General features: G+C 54.5%; 1 protein-coding gene across 3 annotated transcripts in view; it reads right to left on the bottom strand.

Annotated features, from left to right (window-relative positions):
• Positions 1–24819, bottom strand: part of Gsg1l (GSG1 like) — a 94837-nt gene extending 70018 nt beyond the window's left edge. For all 3 annotated transcript variants that reach the window (XM_042666807.1, XM_042666809.1, XM_042666808.1), the window contains exon 1: positions 24468–24819. In XM_042666807.1, the coding sequence (XP_042522741.1) occupies positions 24468–24819 (352 nt within the window). The remainder of the gene's footprint in view (positions 1–24467) is intronic.
• Between the last annotated feature and the right edge of the window lie 289 nt (positions 24820–25108).

Here is a 25108-nt window from a genome sequence, read left to right as displayed (position 1 = left end):
AACACAAGGCCCTGAATTGCTGTGGGTGCGCTGTGGATAGGGGGAAAATAGCAGCACTCTAAGGGGACTCACAGAGGTAACGAGGTCCCTGGGAGGGATTAATGCCACTCTCCTGGGGTGAGACAGTCCTCTCGAGAGTGGGTTGTTGGTCTGGGAAGGTGGCTCAGTGGCAGAGCGCTTGCCTTGCATGCATGAAGCCCTGGGTTCGATTCCTCAGCACCACAGACACAGAAAAAGCCGGAAATGGAGCTGTGGCTCAAGCGGTAGAGCGCTAGCCTTGAGCTGAAGAGCTGAGGGACGGCGCCCAGGCCCAGAGTTCAAGCCCCAGGACTGCCAGAAAGAGTAGGCTGTCTTCAGAGACGGGAGCCGGCTGCCTCCTTGGCCCTGGCTCCGTGTCTCTCCCTGTCCCGGCCCCCCCACCATGCCCTGCCCCCCGCTGCCTCCTCAGCCCTGAGCTAAACGCACTCCAGTGACACTTACCCAGCCTCGGCGACCTCGTGACAAACACGCCTGGCAATGGCCAGCTGCATCACTGTGACTCAGGGGCCTCTTTGTCCAGCGGCACAGCCGCATCCTGACCCATACAGGACCAGGGACAAAGCTCTGAGGCCTCAGGGCAGGAGGCAGCCAGGAACACAAGGAATGAACAATTTACATCATTCTAGAATGGCTGCCAGGAACCTTCTGGAAAGAAGGGAAGCTTGGTGGGGGGGGGGGGGGGTGAGGCCTGTTAATCCCCTGGCAAAAGTAGCAGGAAAGCAAGAATTCAGTCAGCAGGGACAATACATAAACCAACGAGCAATAATGTGTTCTAATAAAACTTTATTTACAAGAACCGCAAGCAGACAAAATAAGGTCGATATGCTCAACCATACTGAACGACACAGTGATGGCAAAGATGATACGCCCTGCCAGGATTCGAACTTGGGGAATTATGCTTGCTCGACTGGTGCTCTAGGACTTCAGCTTCGCCTGCATCCCAGCTCTTTGCTGGTTAATGGCAAATAGAGCCTTGTGGGATTTTTTTCTGCCTGAGTTGGCCTCCAACTGCAATCCTCAGACCTCAGCCTCCTGAATAGCTAGGGTTATACAAGTGTGAACCACCAGCTCTTGGCTTCCCCTGTTTTGCTTTTTGTTTTGTTTTCGTAGGGACGCACCGTGTAGATCATTCCAGGGCTGGATACAGCTTCCACTGGAGGCTGCCTGGAGTCTCGCTTGTATTAGCATCGCTGATGACCTCGCTGGCATTTGAGCAGCCAGATTCTCGAGATTTGGGGCCCTCTACCCCAATTCTTTTTTTTTCTTTTTTGCCGGTTGTGGGGCTTGAACTCAGGGCCTGGGTGCTGTCCCTGAGCCTCTTTGTGGCTCAAGACCCAGTGCTCTACCATTTGAGCCACATCACCACTTCTGGTTTTTTGAGTGGTTAATTGGAGATAAGAGTCTCATAGGGACTTTCCTGCCCAGGCTGGCTTTGAACCATGATCTTCAGATCTCAGCCTCCTGAGTGGCTAGGATGACAGGCGTGAGCCACCAGTGCCTGACAACCCAGTTCTAGTCTTCTTATAAGCCCCTTTCCTGTTCCTGCTGGTGACAGTTTTATGGATCACAGGGTTTTATAGGACATGTGTAGCCGGCCTGCCAGTGGCCATCCGCCCGAATAGTTCCTTCGTCCAGCTTGAAATAGCATCACATTCTGACAAAAGGGGAAATCAAGGCTGGGAGGTTCTGTGAGCCACCCAAGGCCTGTAATCAGAGCCCATCTTTATCTGACCCCTCGAATGGCCCCCCACCCCCCACCCCACCCCGTCTTCTGCAGAGTGCCAAGCCAGAGAATCCTGGAATGAGCCCTGCTTTCTAGGGCTGATTAGTCAAAACCTTTATGCAGAACGCATAGACATTGAGAAAGAAGCCAGGGAGAGAAATTCAATGCTTGACCTTCAAGAAAACGTCTCCCTATCCGTGGGCAAATTGAATCAAGTGTAATTTCGATGACTGGGAATATCAAATCAGGTGGGTTTTTTTTTTTCCCTCTCCCCCTCTTATTAGAAACTCCAAAATCAATAGGACCTGAAGAGAAAGGCCAGGGGTGAAACCGTGGTTGTGTTCTTGGTCCCAGTGCTGCTCTGGTACGATCGTTTAAAGAAATCTGTACACTGCCGTCGAATAGAAGATGAGCTGCGTGTCGCCGAAGGTCAAAGGTCTGAATCACGGGGACCCACAGAGTTTCAGCCCGGAGCACAACCAGGAGCAAATGTCAAGGAAGATATGAACAAGAGAAGCACCCGGCCAGGGCTGGCAGAAAGATGGACTCGGAAGCCACTTTGGAAGTCCGTCTGGTGCTCCGGGGGGGAGAGGGGTCCCTCACCAGAGCAGCACCCCCTCCCCCGCCGAAGGCCTGTACCCCACAACAAGCTACACCCCAGATAAGACACAGACAAGAATGCCCACTGCCACCTGGCTGGCAGAGGCCAAGGCACTGGATTGACCAGGGCAGCTGTCACCCGCAGAATAAATCCGTCACCGACACACGAAGCTCCTCACAGAAATCTACGCAGTAGCTGGGTCCGCTGGCTCACGCCTGTCACCCTAGCTACTCGGGAGGCTGAGACCTGGAGGATCACAGTTCAAAGCCAGTGCAAGGTAGAAAAGCCTGAGAGATTCCCTGTCCAATGAAGAGCAAAATGAAGAGTAGGAGAGCACCAGCCAAGCAAGCAAGTCAAGGAAGTTGGAGTCCCTAAGTTCAAGCCCTGATACCACCAAACACACACACACACACACACACACACACACACACACACACACACACACACACACACACACACACACTCCTACTCCACCCCTCCTATCCCAGAGCCAGTCTATCGTCTCCTGGGTTTACCTAATTCTTTCTACTGACAGGAGCATATCCTAAACACTGGATATTCCACAGTTTACGGAGCCACCGCTGTTGCTGACCAACTTTTTGTACCTCCCTTCCCAGCTTTGAACACACTCTGGTGTGTGTGTCTCTGAGCATGCATGCGGAGTTAAAACCGCAGAGCTGGTGGACATGAACAGCGATGAGTTTTAACCCACATCACCAGAACGATGCCCATCGTGGCGGTAGCGAGGTCCTGGTGGTCTAGTTTGGATCTTGGATGGCTCTCAGAGACCTACGTGCTGAAGAATGAGTCCACAAGAAAGAAGTGGAACCTTTTGAGGGGTGTGGCCTGGCGGGAGGAAGTTAGGTCACTGGGGGCGGGACTTGATGGAGATGCTGGGATGGCTTCCTGTCCTCTTCATCGCTGCTTCCTAGCCACCATGAGGTGACCAGGTCTCCTCTGCCTTGTGCTCCTGCCATGATGTTCCATGCTACCTCAGGCCCAGGGCTACGCCGGACTGAATCCGTGGGCCAAAGTAAACCTTTCTCTTTTCTTTGGTCAGCTGTGGGGCTTGAACTCAGGGCCTGGGTGCTGTCCCTGAGCTTTTTCTCTCAAGGCTAGCACTCTACCACTTTGAGTCACAGCTCCACCTCTGGTTTTCTGGGGGTTCACTGGACATAAGAGTCTCACAGACTTTCCTGCCCAGGTTGGCTTTGAACCTTGTTCTTCAGATCTCAGCCTCCTGAGTCGCTTAGGATAACAGGCATGAGCCACCAGCACCCGGCTACCTTCCTTCTTTTTAAAGTGAATCAGCTCCAGTACCTCATCATAGCTACAGAAATCAGAGTAACCCATCTCCCACCACAACTAGATGATAGTGGTCTCCTATGCCTGAACTCTGGGCCTGGGCGCTGTCCCTCAGCTCTTCAGCTCAAGGCTAGAGCTCTGCCACTTGAGCCATAGCACCACTTCTGGTTTTTTTCTTTTTTGCTTATGTGGTGCTGAGGAATCGAACCCAGGGCCCCATGCATGCAAGGCAAGTGCTCTACCACTGAGCCACCTTCCCAGCCCTACGCCTTTGTCTTTAATGCTTTATTGTTGTTTGTTACCACCTGGAGGAAGGAGAACCATTATGAGATCATCCATCTCCAGGTAAAGAGACAGGCTCAAAGAACAGAGGGTTGGGTCCAAGTCTCTCACCCCCTAAGCCCCAAAGTCTGGCTAAGACTCGAAATGTGACCCCTTCTAGCCCCATTACCTAGGGACTGGGGTGACCTCCTATCCCCCCAGATTCAGGACCAGGTGAAGTGACATCAGCCTGGCTCCGGGAATGGCCGACATGTGGAAAGACAAAGTCAATCTGTGCCTCCACAGAAATCGTCAGGGAGCAAATTAGCTGAATGGAACTGACAAGGTGCCGCCAGCGACTCTGATGGTGAATCAGGTGAACTTGCTCCTGAAGTGTGCAGGAAGCAGGGACGCCACAAGGGCCCACCAGCTCCCGAGCAACTGGCCATGGAGCCACAGAGGGCCAAGAACCAGGCAAATCCCTCCAGATGCAAATGTAATAATGCATGACAACAGGCCCCAGAACACCAGGGTCTAATTACCAGAAAATCAACCCAGGAGAAGAAGAGATGAGGGCAGAGGGGGTGCGGGGAGCCACTTGCCGCTTAGGGAAGAGAGGGCAGAGTTTGCCACCATGGAGGGGGCCCCATGCTGAGTGACCTTGAATAAGCTGACACTCTTGCTGTAGAACACCACCGTTGTAAGGCATCCCTGGGATATTGACTAGATAGGATCCTGGGCTGTGGAACACAGTGGTTCAGGCTGTGCACAAACCAAGACACTGAGGTGAGGTTGTGCAGGGCTCCAGGCCCTCTTCCTCTCTGCCCAGGGGATGGGTGTTCCTCAATGTCCCCAGTACTTAGCAGGTGCTCAGTCACAGCTGCTGGATGGCCCCCGGGCCAGCCACGGGGCAGCTGGGATGCAAACTCCTCCCTCCCCCATGGATAAACACTCAACAGGGCCTGTGACATCTTCAGACAGAAGCTGATGTGAGGCAGACATGAGGCCCACTCCCAGTCCGGGCTCAGGTGTATGAGCGTTTATTCTGGCTGCTCATGCATAAAGTGCCCCGCGGCTCTGTCTGCCCATCCTCCACCTGGCTCCTGACAACCCTGTCCCCGTCCCCTGTCCCATGCCCCCACCTAGCACTGACCACACCTATCCCAAGCCCCTGACCCCAACCCCGACCCCAGCCCAGCAGAGAGAGACACCATTGGCTTTCAGGATGCACCTGGCAACCAATGACTGAAGAGAGTGCACCGGGCTTCTGCCTTGGACTCCAGCAGAGACCAGGGCCTGCACTCCCTGCCTCTCCTGGTATAATTGGGAATGGCAGGGTCTGAATTGTGGGGACACAAAGGGCTGACAGCTGGGGGATGACGCTCTTGTCATCCTGACAGCCCACCCCCCCTCCTGGGACTGCAACAGGAGTTAAGAGGTGACTGGCAACCAAGGTGGAGAAATGCCATAGCATGTACTGGGTGGAGGATAATGAGCTCAAGAGCAGCATTTCCTGCCACACAAAGAAGATTCCAATGCTCTCTGGCCCTCACAAGGATCACGCAGCCAGCCCTGGGACACCCGTGATAGAATCTCATCAGACAAGCATGGCTTTGCGTCCAGAGGCCAGTCAATATTGAGCCATAGTTGACTCCCAAGTGAACGGTCGTGTGGAGTCTTTATTACCCACACCCCCACCTCTCTCCCTGTCCGGTAGGAGCCCCCAGATGGCCAGGGACCGGGCCCCATGAGATCTCGCTATCCTGGGTCCCAGCAACATGACAGGGGCTCAGTCTTTGTCTGTGGCAGAATGAACAGCAGGCTGTTAAGACGGCTCAGCTTGGGCCTGAGTTTGTGCTTCACTGGGGTGAGGTGCTGCCCATACTTCATCGAATGGCCATGGCAGAATGGCTTCTGGGGTGGAAGCAAATGGAGGAACGTATGAATCAGCTCTTGCTGTACAACCAAGAGTCCTAAGGGGGAAAAAATCTCAGTGGCTCTCAAGACCACAGGCTACTTCTTGTTTCTCTTTGTGCAAGAGCATGAGGTCCTGAGCTGAACTCAGCTGGTTCTGGCTGCACCAGGCTCTGTGTGTCTTCTCTCTCTGGGGTCAGACAAAAGGGACAGCCACCAGCTGATGTGTCAGGTGGCCGCAGGCAGGGATCCTCCACACCCGACTGTGTTGTAGGTATGGCGTCGTTTTTTAATTTTTGTTTTTGGTGAGTGTACCGGTATTGGGGTTTGAACTCAGGGCCTCTGGGTCTTGCTTGACTTTTTTGTTGTTTTTCTCAAGGCTGGCACTCTACCACTTGAGCCACAACTCTACTTCCGGCTTTTGGGTAGTTTATTGGAGATAAGAATCTCACACACCTTCCTGCCAGGGCTGTTCTTGAACCACGATCTTCAGATCTCAACCTCTGGAATAGCTGGGATGATAGGCAGGAGCCACTGGCACCTGCCCCTACATCCGCTCACCCTTCAAGAGTCAACACAGTGGACATGAGCAGTCTAACATCCGAGGGGGTGGGAGTTCTCTTCAGAGACACAGGGCCATGGTAGGAGGGGGTGAACTCAGCCAGCCCTGTCCTCGGGTTCAACATCATGAATTCAACCAAACTTGGATTGAAAATATTCAAGGGGGGAAGGGGAGTAGGGACCAAAAAAAAACCCCCCACAGAAAAACATTACTTTTACTAAACACACACAGAATGTTTTGTCATCATTATCCCTCAAACAGCATAGTATGACGACTATTTGTACTGCAGTTGCATCCTATTAAGCGTGCTCAGTAATCTAGAGATGACGGATGGCGCATGGGAGAATGAGTGTGAGGCTCTGTATGAACACCTCCTGTTCTCAGGTTCGGGGACCTGTGTGGGATCACCAAACGCCGTCCCAACAGGATCTCAGGGACAGCTGAGTCTGTGCAGGAACACACACCCACCACACTTCGCCGTCCCTCACCCTCTCCTCTCCCCTCCCCACCAAAGTCCAGAAACTTAGTCCATGTTCTTCAGACCATCCTTCTCCATCCTCCTCACCACTGAGGTAGGCATGCGATTCGGGCCAGCCAATCAGAGCGTGATCCGTACCCTGAAGATGACGGTGGTTGGCTCAGGCATACACACAACATCCAAATTGGACCAATGGGAGCCTTCCCTGAGCCTTTTGGCTTCAGCTCTCTCTGGCAGGAAAGGTTTGAGGTCTGGCTCACAAAGAGCAGTACTGGACCCCACAGGGAGCAGCCCGGGCCAAAAGAGCAGCTGAGGCAGAAACATTCTGTGCCTCCCAGCCAGTAGCCACGGTCGCCACGGGTGAAATGTGGCGGATGCCAGCAAGGAGCTCCGCGTTTGGGGCTTATTTGGGGTTTCATTTAAACTTGATTTGATTCTCCGTTAACTTGCATCCTAATCTAACAGCCACATGCGGTTAGAGGCTACTGCATGTCCACAGAACAGAGAGAGAGAAAGACTTGAAGCAATTGTCAGATTTTTGTGAACTGTTCGGCTCCCTGTGTCTGCGAGAATCAAACGCCACCCTGACTCTGTAGTACATCAAAGCCCACAAGTTTCTCTCCATGGCTTAAGCTAGTAAGGATCTGCATCCTGAGGAGCGGGGACAAGCCAGTCCATTCAGAATAATCTACCTTATCTTGCCAGGCCCAGCAAGCATTGGAGAATGTACGTGAAGCATTGGAGAATCAGAGTCCCCTGGGTTCAAATCCTCCTTGTACTCATTACTGGCTGTGGTGGCTATGGGATGCCTTCGTTTTTTTACCTGTTTGGAGCCGTGGGAATGAAAGTCTCTTCCAGGCATAGTTGGGGGTGCTGTCTTTCTTAAAAGACAGTGAGAGGGGGTTGTTGCCCTTATTTCTTCCCACTATGGAAGTCACGTGACATTCCTGCCCATGACGTCTCCAGAACCTACACCAGGCATGTCTTAAACATGTCCTTGTACTATTTTTTTTTTCAATTGTTTTCACCCTACCTATCAGGGTAAGAGTATGCAAAGCAGCAAAGGTACCAGGGACCCAGCCAGGACGGAGTGGTGGATTTGGGATTGCCGAGCGTGCACCCTGCCACCACATTATTCTGTGCGTGGCTTTTAAGCGCTGTCCCTGGAAATGATAAGAGAAATATTAATCAGAGTTAGTAGCTCACTGGGTAACCAGGTGATTTAAAAACCCAGGCAGTGTTGCTTCAAAGCCCAAAGCTTTTTCACTTTTTTAGAGAAAGAAAATGTGTTCTCTTTCTTTGGATGATGATGATGATGATGATGATGATGATGATGATTTTTTTAAAAAAATCCTTCTCTGAGGCTTGCGTTACCACAGAGGAGAAGAATCCCAGTCGGTGCTGGATGAGCTGCTTGGGCCTCTGGAGCCAGCTCGAGGCACAGAGCCAGCCCCGCTGTCCGCTGGCTGGCAGGATTGGTGCTGAGGCTCCCTGAGGCCAGAAGGGTATTGATGGGCGGGGCCACAGCATCACCAGAGCCTGCCACCGCTGGTGGCACCTGTGATGCTGGCCTGCCAATGGCTCAGTGTGGAAAGAGAGACCACAGGTCCCCACCTAAGCAGCACCGCTCAACCCCAGGGCCGGGCCTCCTCCAGCTCCCCACTCCCTGTGCTGCCCCCACACATCTGAAAAACAGAGACGGTGATGCCTACAGCCTGCACCCAACGAATGGCATATCCACACAGGCCCAAGTCCCACGGAAAAGATCCTACAAGAGCTGGCGGCCCACGCCTGTAATCCGAGCTGCTCAGGAGGCTGAGAGCTGAGGATCAAGGTTGAAAGCCAGCCCAAACAGCAAGTCCATGACACTCATCTCTAATAACTGCCAAATAACCACTTGTGGAGCTGCGGCTCTAGCTTTGAGTGCTAATAAGGCTCAGGGACAGTGCCCAGGCCCCGCGGTCAAGCCCCAGTGCCAGTGCGTGCGCATGTGCGCGTGCACACACCACACACACACACACACACGAAGAAAGGGAAAAAAGAATGAAAGAAGAAGCAGCAGGGAGGAAGGAAGAAGGAGGAAGAGGAGAGGAGGAGGAGGAGGAGGGGGAGGAGGAGGGGTGAGGAGGAGGAGGAGGAGGAAGAGGAGGAGCAGCAGGAGGAGAGAGGAGGAGGAGGGGGAGGGGGAGGAGGGGGAGGAGGAGGGGGAGGAGGAGGAGGAGAGGAGGAGGAGGAGGAAGAGGAGGAGCAGGGGGAGGAGGAGGAGGAGGGGGAGGAGGAGGGGGAGGAGGGGGAGGAGGAGGAGGTGGAGGAGAAGCTGCTGCCAACAGGGCAGGGGTGAGGCTTCGTGGCGAGCACAGGCCGAGCGTGATGAGATTCTGAGTTCTTCCCCAACCAAGAACAAAGAGTTGTACTAATGGAAGCCGTGGCCATCTTCGTGACCAGAGGAAACTGGGTCCGCCCACAGTGGGCAGTGGGGCGGAGGGCCGCGGCTCTTGGAGGTGGCGCTCACAGCTTCTTCTCCTGTCCCGGGCTCTGGACAGCTGTGTTCCTTCCGCTCTGGGCAGCCGCCCAGCCCAGGCCGAGCCCAGCCCAGGCCGAGCCCAGCGGAGGCCGCCACCAGGGCCTGTTCTTGGGTGGCCGTGGAGGGGTGGTGAACGCACAGGCCCAATGGCGGGCAAGGAAGCCTGGGCACAGGATGGACAGACGGAAGGAGGATGGTTCGTGGATGAGGCTGGAGGAGGGACGGAGGGGAGATGGAGGGATGCGTGGAGGAGGGAGGGAGGGTGCGGCACAGGACACGCAGCGCGAGTCAAGGGCTTTATTCTAGTACTGAACACCAACTACACGGGGGACCACAAGGACAGAGCGTGTGCGTGTCTGCGTGTCTGCGTGTCTGTCTATCTGTGTCTATGTGGTCTGTGTGTCTGTGTGTCTATGTGTCTTTGTATCTGTCTGTGTCTATGTGGTCTGTCTGTCTGTGTCTATGTGTCTGTGTGTCTATGTATCTGTCTGTTGTCTATGTGTCTGTCTGTCTGTGTCTATGTGTCTGTGTGTCTATGTGTCTGTCTGTGTTTATGTGTCTGTGTATCTGTGTGTCTGTATCTCTATGTGTCTGTCTGTGTGTCTGTTTCTGTCTGTGTCTATGTGTCTGTCTGTCTGTGTCTATGTGTCTGTTTGTGACTGTGTGTCTCTGTGTCTGTGTCTGTCTATGTGTCTCTGTATCTGTGTGTCTGTGTGTCTATGTGTCTGTCTGTGTGTCTATGTTTGTCTGTGTCTATGTGTCTGTCTGTGTCTATGTGTCTGTGTGTCTATGTGTCTGTCTGTGTTTCTATGTTTCTGTCTGTGTCTATATGTCTGTCTGTGTCTATGTGTCTGTGTGTCTATGTGTCTGTCTGTGTGTCTATGTTTGTCTGTGTCTATGTGTCTGTCTGTGTCTATGTGTCTGTCTGTGACTGTGTGTCTGTGTGTCTATGTGTCTGTCTGTCTGTGTCTATGTGTCTGTGCATTTAATGTGTCTGTCTGTGACTGTGTGTCTGTGTGTCTGTCTGTGTCTGTGTGTGTGTGCACACACTGGTTATGCTGGTGTTCACTTCCTGATGGACAGAGCAGTTTCTGATGGAAAGCAAACTCCACTCCGGGCCTGGGGCAGTGGTGCAAAGGGAGGTGCGCTTTCCTCCCCCCCTCCCCCTCCCCCCTTCCTCCCCCTCCCCCTCCCCCCCCCCCACCCCCCCCGCAAAGGAGAGCGGCACCAGGCGGGCCCGGAGACTTCTGGAATTTCAGGCAAGAATTATAAGCCCCACAGCACGTGGGACAAATAAGGGCTTCTGAGAGAAAGAAAGAAAGAAAGAAAGAAAGAAAGAAAGAAAGAAAGAAAGAAAGAAAGAAAGAAAGAAAGAAAGAAAGAGAAAGAGAGAAAGAGAGAAAGAAAGAGAAAGAGAGAAAGAAAGAAAGAAAGAAAGAGAGAAAGAGAGAGGGAGGATGGGAGGAAGGGAGGGGAGGGGAGGGGAGGGGAGGGGAGGGGAGGGGGGGAGAGTAGCCAGAATTCATCTCAGGCAGATTGCAAAGACAGCTGCGTGTCTCCTGGGTATCCAGGAGGCACAGAAGAAGAAGAGGCAGCTCCAAGTCTTTGCTAGAACGTTCCACTCCAGTAAGCACCTCGGCGCTGGGAAGCAGGAATGGCTGCTGATGGATGACAGGCTTGCCTTCTTCACGTGGCCGTCGGTCAGACCCGGACGCGCACCCACCGAAACACGCGAAGGACACCGCCACAACGCCACGCCCATCAGCGCCCCGCATCCCCGAAGCCCACAGTGGCTCTGGAAAGCTGGAAAGCACGTCAGCCTGTCCTCTGGCTGATGACCGGGGCCTGGGTACTTGGCACTGTCTCAGAGGTGTCCCATGAATGGGACAGACAGACAGACAGACAGACAGACGGATGTAACCCAGCCTCATCCCACTGAAGGTCTCTCCCTTCCCAGTATAATCAAACAAAAGCTAGTTCCTTCCTGGGTCTCCGTAATGGAATTATCTTAACTGTTTACGCCCCAGACTAGCTTTCCCTCAGTGTGTCACCCCATCCCAATGTGTCAGCCGACCCCTGCTGGTGATACCTTTAAGCTCTATCCTACACCCTTCCAGTCCCCTCCCTCTCCCTGCAAGGCCGAGCCTCCCATTTCTGCCTCTAACCACAGCCTCTCGGCTTCCACCACAGATCTCTGGTTTCATGTGTGTCATATCTCCACGCTGCCTAAAAACCCTCAGAAAACCCCCTTCCCCAGAAAACCTGGGGTCTCTCCTGCCCGGGCTGGCTTTGAACCACAATCCTCAGATCTCAGCCTCCTGAGTGTCTAGGATGACAGGCGTGAGCCACCGGCACCCAGCTACATTTTTCCTCTTCCCAGTGGGATTCGGACACCTCCAGGGCCCCCCGCCATCGCTCTGTACCCCAAGTTCTCCCATGCTGCACGCCATCTACACACCTGATCCACATCCCCTTCCCTCTGGCAGCGCAGGCCACGTTCAGGATCCCCAGGGACCCCCAAGCCCCCTCCCCAGTGGTACGTGGTCCCTGGCGGCCAGCCATCCGTCTTCAGCTCACAGATGGGGAAACTGAGACTCCCTGGGCGAAGCGATCCATCTAGGAGTACACTCAAATAACGGCAGAGGCAGGACTTGAACTCGGATCCTGTGTGGCTTCTCCCGTGCTCCCCAGGTCTCCCTGACGCTCCCATTTGCCCCTCACTGGAAAGAAATGGCATGAACATGGGCACAGGAGTGGGAATCAGCTTCCAGGAGGGGCGGGGTCTGTCTCCATGGTTACACCAAACCTGAACAAAGCCACCCGCCTTGCATGGAGCCACCGGTCCTCCTGAGGCGCTGGTGGCTCACGCCTGTCATCCTAGCCGCTCAGGAGGCTGAGATCTGAGGATTGTGGTTCAAAGCCAGCCCGGGCAGGAAAGTCCGTGAGACTCTCATCTCCAATGAACCACCAGGAAACTGGAATTGGTGCTGTGGCTCAAAGTGGTAGAACACTAACCTTGAGCAAAAGCAGCTCAGGGACAGTGCTCAGGCCCCAAGTTCAAGCCCTGCGACCAATAAAACAACAACAACAATAGTAATAAAATATATAAAAATAAAACCTACCGGGGTCTTTCTCTAACCCTAGCAAAGGAAGCAGAAATAGAGTTCCTCTCATCGCCCAGCCTCGCCATCCATGCTGGCTCACGGTCGGCTGTCAACTGTCCAGGAGGCTGAGCCCGAGGCTTACAGGAAATGCTATGTGATTGGCTGAGGATGCATAGCGGGGACTTCCTGTGAGAACAGGAAGTGTCTCCATGACACTTGAACTTGATGGAGTGGGAGGCATGGTTCAGGTGGTAGAGCACCAGCCAGTGAGTGAAAGTGTCAGATACAGAGTTTAAGTCCTGGTCTTGGACAAAAGAAAAGAGGCCTTTGAAGAGGGGACACAGAGCCGGGCGCTGGTGGCTCACGCCTGTAATCCTAGCTACTCAGGAGGCTGAGATCTGAGGATCGCAGTTCAAAGCCAGCCCGGGCAGGAGAGACCGTGAGACTCCTATCTCCAATAAAAACCACCAGAAAACCGGAAGTGGCGCTGTAGCTCAAGTGGTAGAGCGCTCGCCTTGAGCTGAAGAGCTGAGGGACAGCGCCCAGGCCCAGAGTTCAAGCCCCACGACCGACCAAAAAAAAACAAGAGGAAACACAGGTCTAACCTTTTTTCTTTGAGACAGCATCTCATGATATAGCCCAGGCTGGCCTCAAACCCCAGATCCTTCCCACCCAGCCTCCCAAGGAGTGCAGCACCCAGACTAGCAGAGGACTTATCAAGTTTTCTCCACGCTAGCGCTGGAACCCGGGCCTGGAATCTTCCTGGCTTTGGTAAAGCCCTTTTTGCTCAGAACAGAGTAGAGAGAAAGTAGAGATGGTCTAACCCCGGGAAAGGCCTCCTCCAGGGGAAATAGAATGGATTCGAGGCTTGGCGTCCTGTCCCTCGAACGCTCCAAGCTGTCAATGGTGGGAACACGAACCTTCTGAACTATTTTTGGAAAGCAAAAAGAATGAGACGGAAAGCACACTGCAATTATGAGCGATGCAATGGCTCGGGGCCAGGCGTGGTGGGGCATGCCTGTAATCTCAAGTAGATCGGAGTTGGAGGAAGGAGGATCGTGGTCTGAGGCCAGCCTGCACAAAAATGGAAGGCACTAGCTGAAAAAGATGAAAAGCAAAGAGAACTGAGGTTTGTGGCTCAAACAGCGGTAAGAGGGCTGAATTCAAACCACAGTACCTGCAGACATAGGAAGTCAGAGAACAGAACTCAACCCTACCGAGCAGGCGGTGCGGCGGGGGAGCCTGGCTGAAGCAGGGAAGCGGAACAGGAGACAAATTTACCATGAAACCTGGAATCGCAGCATCACGGAACAGCAGAAGAGGATGCTCAGCGGCAGGCATCCCAATCCCTGGGAAAGACGCTCCATCAGCCCCTTCCAAGATGGCTCTCCTCCTAACACACATGGCCCCGGAATCAGAGCCCTGGCTTCTCTCCCAAAGGAGCTGAAAATTCACACCCCACAAAAGCCCAAACACGCGTGTTCATTCGGGTTGTATTCACCATTTCCAGTCTCTGGGCACATCCAAGGTGTGTGTCCGTAGGTGGCCGGATGGACGAGAGGTGGAAAATCATTAGGCACTAGGAGGACATATGCTACAGGGCCTTGGGAAAGACCAGATGCCGGTGGCTCACGGCTGTAATCCTTGCTACTCTGGAGGCTCAAAATGGGAGGACTGTAGTTCAAGGCCGGCGAAGGCAGAGCAGTAAGACGATCCCCACCCTTCCCTACGCGTGGCTGGGCATACTAGCTCACATCTGTCATCCCAGCTAAGCAGGAAGAAAAAAAGAAAAGAGGATCACCATCCAAGCACATAAAGCACATACCCAGGCAGGAAGTGAGACCCTATCTAAAAAATAACCAGGGAAGGGCTGGGAAGGTGGCTCAGTGGTAGAACGCTTGCCTTGCATGCCTGAGGCCCTGGGTTTGATTCCTCAGCACCACATAAGCAAAAAAAAAAAAAAGCCGGAGGTGGTGCTGTGGCTCAAGTGGTAGAGCACTAGCTTTGAGCTGAAGAGCTAAGGGACAGCGCCCAGGCCCAGAGTTCAGGCCCCACAACCGGACCAAAAAAAAAAATAATAATAATCAGGGCAAGCCGGGTGCTGGTGGCTCACACCTGTAATCCTATCTATTCAGGAGGCTGAGGTCTGAAGAACAGGGTTCAAAGCCAGCCTGGGCAACAAAATCCATGAGACTCTTATCTCCAATGAACCACCAAAAAGCTGGAAGTGGAGCTGTGGCCCAAGCGGCAGAGCACCAGCCTTGAGCAAGAAAAGCCGAGCAAAAGAGCAAGGTGCTGAGTTCAAGCCCCAGGACCAGCACAAATAATAATAGTAATAATAACAACAACAATGAATAATAATACAATCCAGTCATTCTCTCCTGCTAGACATAGGTACCGAGCCATTTTTTTTAAATTATGTATTTGGTGGATTCTCTTTTTTGAGGCGTAAAGGGAGAGATTCACAAATTCAAGAAGAGTTTATCCAAACTGTTTACAAAAGAAAAATAGCTTGGCCAATCTTCAACCTCTCTTCTCAACGCTAAATGCCGGGGAGCCACCAGCCCTGCCCACCACACGGTGTGGGGGAAAGGTTTAAACCATCCTGGTGGCCAGCGGGAGGCGTGGCCCGGGGAAGAAGGCTGGCAGGTGCACACACCTGCAAAGCCTCCAGGCTCACCCCGCCCTGCCACACTCCACATTCACCCCTGCTCTCCAGCCTCTCCTCCTCCAAGGTACTATGCCACCCCACCTGCCAGCCCCACCGGGACGCCTGCCTGAGCTTCTCAACTCCAGACAGGATGCAAGCTTGCTGGTGTCCTATGCATTGCTCACATTCACACACGTGCACATATGCACACATCCACGTGCATGCACAGCTGCAGACAGGTGAGCGCACACAACTAGAGGTTCCACAAGGACAGGAACCTACTCACCCGCTGTGTTTAGACAGGATGGGTCCCCACAGGCCCATGCACGGACACCTGGTCCCCCGAAGGTGGCGCTAGTGAGAGGTCGATAGACCCTAGCCAGTGGTGCTTGTGAAAGATGATTTGTTCCCAGCAGATGACCCTAGTGAGAGGTGGTAGAATCCTATTGGGTAACACTAGTGAGTCTACTGGTGCCCAGCAGGTGGCGCTATTGAGAGGCAATGAACCCTAGTGCGTGACACTAGTAAGAGGGAATTGTTGACCAGCAGGTAGCGCTTAGTGAGAAGTGAAGCTACCTTAGCCAGTGGCACTAGTGGACTGTGATTGGTGTCCAGCAGGTGGCGCTAGTAAGAGGCCACTGGACCCTAGCAGGTGGTGTTAGTGAGTCCATTTGATCCCAGCAGGTGGCGCTAGTGAGAGGCCACTGGACCCTAGCAGGTGGTATTAGTGAGTCCCTTTGATCCCAGCAGGTGGCGCTAGGGAGAGGTCCTTGGTGAGTCTAGTGGTTCTGGCCAGATGGGCAGTGAACGGACCCCAGCAGAAGGCGCCACTAGCAGGCGGCACAAGTGGAAGACAATCGGTGGCCAGCAGGTGGCATTAGCAAGAGGTAATTGGACTCCAGAATTGGCGCTTGTGAGAGGTGACCAGATACTGAGGACGCTGGACAGGTTGGTAATCCCCATTTTTATCCGCATGCTGGACGGTTCGGGATGCTTCCTATCCTGGGTCCCGGGTCAGCCGCCCGCAGTGTGGCGTGTTGGGGGCGGGGGAGTGAGAGGACGACATGTCAGCCAGCCCTGCTCTGCTGTGACCGTGACCAGCCTTGAGCACTGAAAAGGAGGGAGTGGTTTTGGCTGTCAGTTTCAGAGGCGTCCGTCTGTGTCTGGCTTCAGCACAAGGGGCATGTGGTGAACGGTGCCAAGGGCGGCAGGAGCTGGCAGAGCAGGCCACCCACCTTCCCGCAGCCAGGAAGCGCAGGGGTGGGCTGTGTCCAGGGACCCGACACACACCACAAGGGACCACCTCCTCCAGCCCAGCCCTGCCTCCTGATGCAAGTATTAGAGAGCAATGCATGAACACAGACGCGTTAGAAGAGAATTCACAGCTGAGTGCCAGTGGCTCACGCCCGTCATCCTAGCTACTCGGGAGGCTGAAATCTGAAAATCATGGTTCAAAGCCAGCCCAGGCAGGAAAGTACAAGAAATTCTGATCTCCTATTAATCAGCAGAAAGTCAGAAGGAAAACTGTATAGTCCAAGTGGTAGAGGGCCAGCCTTGTGTGACAAAACTCAGGGACAGGAATCAGGCCCTAGATTCAAGCCCCAGTAGTGGCCAAAAAAAAAAAAAGACAAAATCTATACAGTAAAAGATTGGGGGAGGGGAGAGGAAAAAAAGAAGGAAGGAAGGAAGGAAGGAAGGAAAGAAGGAAGGAAGGAAGGAAGGAAGGAAGGAAGGAAGGAAGGAAGGAAGGAAGGGAGGGAGGGAGGGAGGGAGGGAGGGAGGGAGGGAAGAAGAAGGGAAGGAAGGAGGGAGGAAGGAAGGAGGAAGGAAGGAAGGAGGAAAAGAAAGGAGAAGGGAAGGAGGGATGGAGGAAGGAAGGAAAGATTGAACAAATTCAATTGTTATTTGGTGAAGACCCTTAGGGTAAACCAAAAGAAAGAAAACTAATGCAACTATTCGTACCAGATTTGTGCCTAACAAAAAGGCATGAAAAAGTTAAAAAAAAAGGCTTGTAAAGCAAGAGCAAGGGGACACAGACAGAAGAATGCAGGGACAGCCACATTAAGCTAGAAAAAATAGAATTCAAAGCAAAAAGCGCTCACTTGGGGACACAGTCATTTTATCCTGACAAAAGATAAAATCCGCAATTCCGCACTGAAAACACAACTGTCATGAATGTCTTTGTGATGACTAACATAGACTCCAACTGTATAAAAACAAAAAGTGTCACAAATACAAAGAGAAGTGGAAAGAATCCAGCTGAAGAGGAAGCTGCCTTCCTTCTGTAGCTTTTGAAAGATCGACAGAGTGAAGATTAATAAATAACAATATAAAGTTTTAAAAAGAATACTACAGGCTTGGGCGCCAGTGGCTCACGCCTGCAATCCTCGCTACTCGGGAGGCTGAGATCTGAGGATCGCAGTTCAAGGCCAGCGCAGGCAGAAAAGTCCATGAGATTCTTATCTCCAATTAATCACCAAAAAGCCAGAAGTGGAGCTGTGACTCAAATGGTAGCCAACAGTCTTGCGCTGAAAACGATGACAGCCCCAGCACACACACACACACACACACACACACACACACACACACACACACACACACACACACACACGGGGTAAAGCTGTTTTCAATTCAACTCAGTTGGTATACCTGGTTTTGTTGTCTTTTTTCTTTCTCTTTTTTCAATCCTGAGGATTGAACCCAGGGCTTTGTGCTTGCCAGGCAAGCACTCTTCCACTTAAACCACAGCCTCACACCTTTTATTTTTAGTTTTGTTTTCCGACACTTTTGCCTAGGCAGACTGTGGACCAAAATCTTTAGTCTACACTTCCCTAGTAACTGGAACTACAGGCATGTGCTACACTGTTCGTTTCTGAGACAGGATCTCAATAACTTTTAGTCCTCTCTTGTCTCCTGAGGAGCGGGGATGATAGACATGCAGCATCACACACGGCTACGTCTGTTTGTGTGTCTGTTTGTTTTGAATAAAACATTTATCAAAAATGTTTTGGTACAGTTGAAATTGTTCTGGTAAACTTTTCTAACATTCTGTTGATTAAAAATGTATGACATCAATGAATGATAACATGGACTGGGAAGGTGGTTCAGTGGTAGAGCACTTGCCTTGCATGCATGAGGCCCTGGGTTCGATTCCTCAGCACCACATAAGCAGGAAAAAAAGCCAGAAGTGGCGCTGTGGCTCAAGTGGTAGAGTGCTAGCCTTGAGCTGAAGAGCTGAGGGACAGCGCCCAGGCCCAGAGTTCAGGCCCCAGGACCGGACCCAAAAGAAAAAAAAAAAAAAGAATGATAACAAGCAACTAAGACAAACCCTGTGAAATTTTTAAGTGGACTGCTAAATTACAGTTAGATCAAAGTAAGGAAACTTTTAGAAACAAAACTGTAACTGTAGACCTTTTAGAAAATCATTGCAAGCCAGATGCCAATGGCTCATGCCTGTAATCCTCGCTACTCAAGAAGCTGAGACCTGAGGATCATGGTTCAAAGCCAGCCCAGGCAGGAAAGTTATCTCCAATTAACCACCAAAAAGCCAGAAATGGAGTTGTGGCTCAAGTGGCAGAGCACCACCCTTGAGTGAAAAAGCTAAGGGACAGGACCCAGGCCCTGAGTTCAAGTCCCAGTAGCAACACACACACACGAAAGAAAGAAAGAAAGAAAGAAAGAAAGAAAGAAAGAAAGAAAGAAAGAAAGAAAGAAAGAAAGAAAGAAAGAAAGAAAGAAAGAAAGAAAGAAAGAAAGGAAGGAAGGAAGGAAGGGAGAAAGAGAGAGAGAGAAAGGGAGAGAGGGAGAGAGAGAGAGAGAGAAAGAAAGAAAGAAAGGAAGGAAGGAAGGAAGAAAGAAAGGGAGGGAGGGAGGGAGGGAGAAAGAGAGAGAAAGAAAGAGAGAAAGAAAGAAAGAAAGAAAGTGAGAAAAAAATTTAAGTCATAGGACATGGCCAAAATAGTGCTCAGAGGCAAACTCATAGTATTACATACAGTTATTATTTTTTAGTATGAAAGCAAAACTTTTAACTTGAAAACATTAAGATCAAAAGAAAACAACAGTATGGTAGAAAGTGTAATCAAACAGAATTGATAAATGAAAAAACTACTGAACCTTTAGATTGCAGGGAGGAATAGAGAGCCAGTAAATAGCCCAGCTGTCGAACAGCTGGACTGAAAAACAGGGAGAGAAATGAACCTGTCAGAGCCTGGGGCCTGGAATCCCAAGGCAGGTCCCACCATGAGCCACCAAACCATTGACCAGGTGTGGTGGCTCATGCTTATAATCCCGGCTACTTGGGAAACGGGGATCAAGAGGATTGAGGTTCAAGATCAGCTTGCACAAAAAGTTAACAAGACTCTATGCCAACAAATAAGCCAGTAATCCCAGCTACGCAAGAGGCCCTAGGTTGGAAGACCCTCAGGTCAGGCCAGGTCCAGCCAAAACTAAAAAATAACCTAAAAGCAAAAAGATGGGGGGAATGGTTCAAGCACCAAAGGCCCATTTCCTCGACTTTTCCCAAGCACCCTCCTTTTCTCCCCAGAATTTGGCGTGGTGCCCCTGCCCTGCTTTTCTGGTCATTTAGGTCTTGAATCCAAGGCCAGCCCTCAAGACATCTCCCAATGTTCTACCCCAAGCTCCACCCTCCACAGCTGCCTCCACTTCCTCTCCTAGCCCAGAGGTGTAGAGCAAATTACCTGTTGGTCTGTTTTCACACATTCATTCTCTCTCCACGGGAGGTAAACTCCCTCAGGCAGGGACTAGTGTGTACTAGAATAGTTACTAGTAAACACAAGGCAAAAGGAAGGAAGGAAGGGAGGAAGGGAGGGAGGGAGGGAGGGAGGAAGGGAGGGAAGAAGGGAGGGAGGGAGGGAGGGACCAAATCACTCCAAACTTCCTACTACAAAAGTCTTTGCAGGTGGAAATGACTGGCCCTCACTCTAGGAGCTGAACCACTCAGTGCCCAGATGTGCAGGTGAGGGATTGGGGTCTGGAGGCCCCCATCCAGGCTCAGTTCTTCCCACTCCCAGGGGGGCTGTGGCCATAGCCGGGGCTCAGGGAACACAGGCAGGAGGCATCTGGTCCCCCATCTTCTCTCTCTGGATAAATCAGTGCTGTCTGCTTTCCTGATCTACCCCCGATGCCTGGTAAAATCTGGCACACGAAGCGGGGGGTTGTAACTGTGGATGGAGGAATGTGGGGACCCTGAGCTCTTGCCTTTCAGTAGCTGAAGCATCTCCCCTGGGCCCCAGGAAGTTGGGCATCTTGGAAGAGCCGGGGGCCTGTTTTACGTAAGAGTCTCTTCCAACCAGCCAGACATAAGATCCCAAAATGAAGATGGAGACTCTGTAGGCCTGTCTGGGTTCACTGGGCTAAGACAGGACACCAGGCTGCAGCCCAAGCTCTGTGCACAGTCCAGGAGTGGTTTGAAGAGCTGCCTTCCCCCGGCTCAGCGCCATCCCAGCTACCCGAACCAGGAGGATCGTAGTTCAGAGCCAGCTGGGATCAGAACAGCCATGAGCCTCTTTCTCCAATGAACCCACAAAGCTGCCAATGGGAGCTGTGGTTCAAGTGGTAGAGCACCCGCCTCAAACAAAAGAAGCCAATCAAGAAGAGCAGGAGGTTCTGAGTTCAAGCCCCAACACCGGCACACAAAAAAAGAAGGAGAAAGAAGAGGGGAGGAGAGGATGTGAAGGAAGAGGAGGAGGAGGAGGAGAACCAGCAGCAGGAGCAGCAACCCAAAGCAATAGTACTGACGGTCACCATTACCCAAGCCACAAGCCTTGTGGTGTCCCTACTACGTGCCAGCTTTGCCAGCAAAGCCTGCAGCAGGTGGCTGGAGGGGGGGAGTGGGGGGCAGGTCAGGGATCTGAGGGCGCCTCAGAACCTCCTGGGGGCCGGAGGAGGCCAGAAGCAGAGGCAGGGAGGCTGAGGCCGGCTTCCCTGAGGCAGCTCAGCTGGCTGGCAGGAGGAGAAGGCTTTCGAGCTGTGAGGAAGGGGCAGAGCCCAGCCCGGGACACCCGTGCACCCATTCCACGCAGGAGCCTGTGCCCCACGCCCCAGCCCTACCCCGTCCCCCAAAGCCTCTGAGATGGTGGTAGAGCCCCATGATGCCCGGCCCACGGCCACCCAGCCTCAGATCCCGAGTTGCTCTTGTGGCTTTGCCACTGATTTCCCCACCAGCACCCATCCGTGACTCACCTGCCCCCTTCTGTCCCCAGTCCCAACTCAGCCAGCCTCACAAGCACCCCAAGACCCTGATCTCCCCCACCCCCACCCCAGTCCCTCCCAAGCCAGGCACATCCTCCAGTTAGCCAATGGCCTGCCCCCTCCTGAGGCCACGCCCACCTCCTTGCCCCCCCCCCCCCCACCACCCCAGGACCCTGCCACGCCTCTAAGCCCACAGGGAAATCCACTCTGCAGAGAGGATTTGCTTCCTCTGTCGTAGGAAAAGAGGAGTCAGGAGATTTTTGTTCCTGCAACCCTGGTGGGACTCAGACAGGGGAGAAGAAATGCACACGGATGGTGGAGGGGGGTGGGGTGGGTCCACAAATTGGGGGTGTCTTTAAATCACAAAGACAGGGAGCAGGCTTGTCTCCCCATGCCGCGGGCAGGATTGCATGTTGCTGGGATGTTGTTGTTGTTATTGTTGTTGATTTTTTTTTTCCCCTCCTCTTTTGGAGAAAAAAAAAAAAAGAATAAAATGGACACAGAACCCAGAAGCGCGGTTGCCATGGCAACGAAAGTTTGAGGCCAGGTACTTTCTGACACCCTTTCGGGGCGCAGCGGTGGAGACAGGGATCTGGGGTGTGGTGCAGTCAGCCGAGCGAAACGCCCACGCCACCTCAGACCTCCCCCCCCAAAATTTCTCAGCAACCGCGACAGGCTGATAACTGGTCCCCGAGCTCCAAGGAGGAAAATCGGGTTGGTTTTTTTTTTTTTTTTTTTTCCTCCTTTTTCTCAGAAGGACGAGCTCCAGCCAATGGTGACTGAAAGATACGGAAGGGAAGGGGGTGTCATGCCCCCCCAGTAAATTCACTAGCCATGTTTGGACTACCTCAGGCCTGGGGTGACCATCTCTGCTCAACCCCCCCCCCAAAAATGCTTTCTCCAGTTCCCAGAGGCCTAGATCTGCTTCCCACCACATCTCTTTGATTCCTTTCTGTCCCCCAAGAAGATACTTCGGGCTTCCTCACCAAAAATAAACCACAAAAACCCCTCAGTTTCCTCACCTGAAAAGTGGGCTTTCCACACGTGGGTCCAGTTGAGGGCCCGAGTCTAACAAGATGGTACAGAGGGGACAGTCACCTAGCTACTTGGAAAGTACAGAGTGAGGGATAGTGTTTGAAGCCAGCCCTGATTATAAAAGAAGTTTGTGAGACTCCCTCTCAATCCATGGCTGGGTATGGTGGCTGCAGCCTGTAATCCCAGCCTACAGGGACACAGCACAATGGCTGGGGGCAGTGGTATCCACCTACCACCCCATGACTCCAGACAGGGCAAGTGGGAGGGCACCGAGGGAGGCTCTACCTCAGAAATAACCAATGCCAGAAGGGGCTGGAGGTGTGGCTCAGGTGGTAGAGCACCTGCCTGGCAAACAGAGGCCCTGAGTTCAAGCGCCGAGTGCCGGCACACACAGGAAAGAGAAGATGCTTTCAAGTAAGAAGTTCAGAATCTGGTGCTTGTAAAGAGCTGAAAATTGATGTCGGTCTGCATGGTTCTTAACTCTGCATCCATCAACAGTTTGTTTAGAATGCACTGCCTGAGCAGAGCATTGGCAAAGCTATACCTGACAGAGGCGTGGGGGACTGGGTGGAGCCTCAGAGGGGAGCCCGGGCCTGGACACCCCGGGGCCAGACGCACAGCACAGCTCTGGCTGCCAGGGCCAGGGCTCCACTCCAGGGTCTCAAGTGTTTTCTCGTGTGGGGGAGACCGGCGGGCTTTGAGGACGCAGGTGGGCCCTGGTGGAAGCAGGCTGGTCTCCAGGGTCACATAAAGCTCACGTTGAAGTGTTGGGGTGCAGCTGTACCCTGCAACACGGTGTCCTGAGGCCTCCTTGTGGGAGAAGAGGCTCGGCTGGGTTATAGCCAAAAAGGCAGAGGCTAACTTTCTTTTTCCTTTCTTTTGATTAGACCCAAGGCATTGGTTCACCCCAGAAATGAGTTTGATGGGTGGGGGGAGGTTAAGAAAACCAAAAACGATCAGGGTGGGACCTGCTCAAATCCCTGTGTCTTCCACAAACGGCCACCATGGCTAGGAGAACATCACAGGAAAGACGGGATGGAGAGACACAGAGTGGGGGCCTGTGGCCACACGAGACCCCCACACCCCAAGCCCGCCCCCCAGGACCCCATTTCCTTTGCATATTATCATTCTCCTACTATAACTATTCATGGAGGACCTACTAGGTGCTTGACCCCACGCAGCCAGGGTGGGGGTGTCGGACCCCAGGAAACACCGGGCTGTGCCAGCCACGAAGCTTGGAGAGCCAGGGCTGAGACCCCAAGGTAAGGAGACCTCACCCCCCCAAGGAGGTGGGGGTGGCGGGTAGCCGCACGCTCTCCCTCCAGGACCCCGCGGGGAGAGGCGGCCCGCGCGGCCCGGGGCGCGTTCCACCCACTCGGTTCCCTCCAAGTGCGCGCGTGGGGTGTCCACGGGCACCGGCGCCCGGGTGGGGAGTTCTAATGGTGAGGAGAGGGGCGCGCGCCCCTCCACGCACTGGGGGCCCCGCCAGTCCGAGGGCTGCGCCCCCCCACCGCCGGGCACAGCCCCCCCACTCCCCCCCACCCCGAGCCCCACGCCAGCACCTCGCCGCCTGCCTTGGGGCCCCTGGGCGCGCGTGGAGCCGGCAGCGGAGGGGCTGAGCCCGGCCTGGGGAGCGGCCACCCCCCGCCCCACTTTGGAGACGCCCCATGTTCCCGCCGCCCGGGTTCCCTCTCCGGAGGCTGCCAGGAGCCCGGGGCTCTCCGGCTGCCGGGTTTAAGGGGTGATCACGGGGGTCCCGAGCCGGGATGGAGCGCCGAGCGACCCCCCGTCCCCACCGCCACCCCGGCCGGAGGCGCGACGGCGCGCGCGGACTTGCGCGGGCCGCCGGGCCGGTGCGGGGCGGGGGGGGGGGGTGTGCGGCCCCGTCCCCGAGCCCTCCCCCGGCCGGCGTCCTCGGGGTGGGGGGGATCCCGTGACGCCCCCCGTCACCACCACCTCCATCTCATCCAGGATCCCCCCCCCCCCAGCCCGCGATCGCTGCGGGGCGCGCGGGGCCGCCGCCGCCCGCCCTCCGCTCCCCGCGCCCGGCCCCGCACTCACCCAGCCCGCCGGGCTCCTCCTCGCACGAGAACCAGATGCCGGCGTGGAAGCGGCGGAGCAGGAAGCGGTCGTCGCCGGTCTCCCAGCTGTACGGCGCCCCCGGGGGCCCGGGCCCCGCGGCGTCGGCGGGGGCGGCGGGGGCGGCCGTGCCGTTGGCGCCGTGGGCCGTGGCGTTGGCGCCCGGGTCCGGGCAGCGGACGCCGCCGCCGCCGCCCTGGCCGCAGCCGGGCTTGGGCACCCGGCGCGCGCCCTGGCACCAGTGCGTGGTGAGGAAGGCGGTGGTGGCGAAGAGCAGCGCCAGCAGGTTCAGGGCCACGGCCAGGAGCGCCCGGCCGCGGCGGCTCGTCCTCATGCCGGCCGCCCGGGAGGGGGGGGCCCGGCGCGCGAAGTTGGCGGCCGGCGCCCGCCGCGCCCCGCGGGGCTCCTCGGGAGGGGGCGCCCCGGCGATCGGCGCGCGCGGCGCGGGCCCACGCCCCCTCCCCCGGCCCCGGCGAGGGGGCGCAGGGCGGCCGAGGGGACCCCGCGCGCCCGGAGCCCCGAGCGAGCGAGAGAGAGCGAGCGAGAGAGAGCGAGCGGGGAGAGAGCGCGCGAGTGCGCCTGGCCGCGGCGGGGAGACGCGCGCCCCGCGGCGGGGAGACACC

The sequence above is a fragment of the Dipodomys spectabilis genome, unplaced genomic scaffold (genome assembly GCF_019054845.1).
Source record: "Dipodomys spectabilis isolate Male_0828 unplaced genomic scaffold, ASM1905484v1 ptg000366l, whole genome shotgun sequence".
NCBI lineage: Eukaryota > Metazoa > Chordata > Mammalia > Rodentia > Heteromyidae > Dipodomys > Dipodomys spectabilis.
The sequence above is the reverse complement of the archived record's forward strand: the minus strand, read 5'-3'. Positions and strand labels throughout refer to the sequence as shown.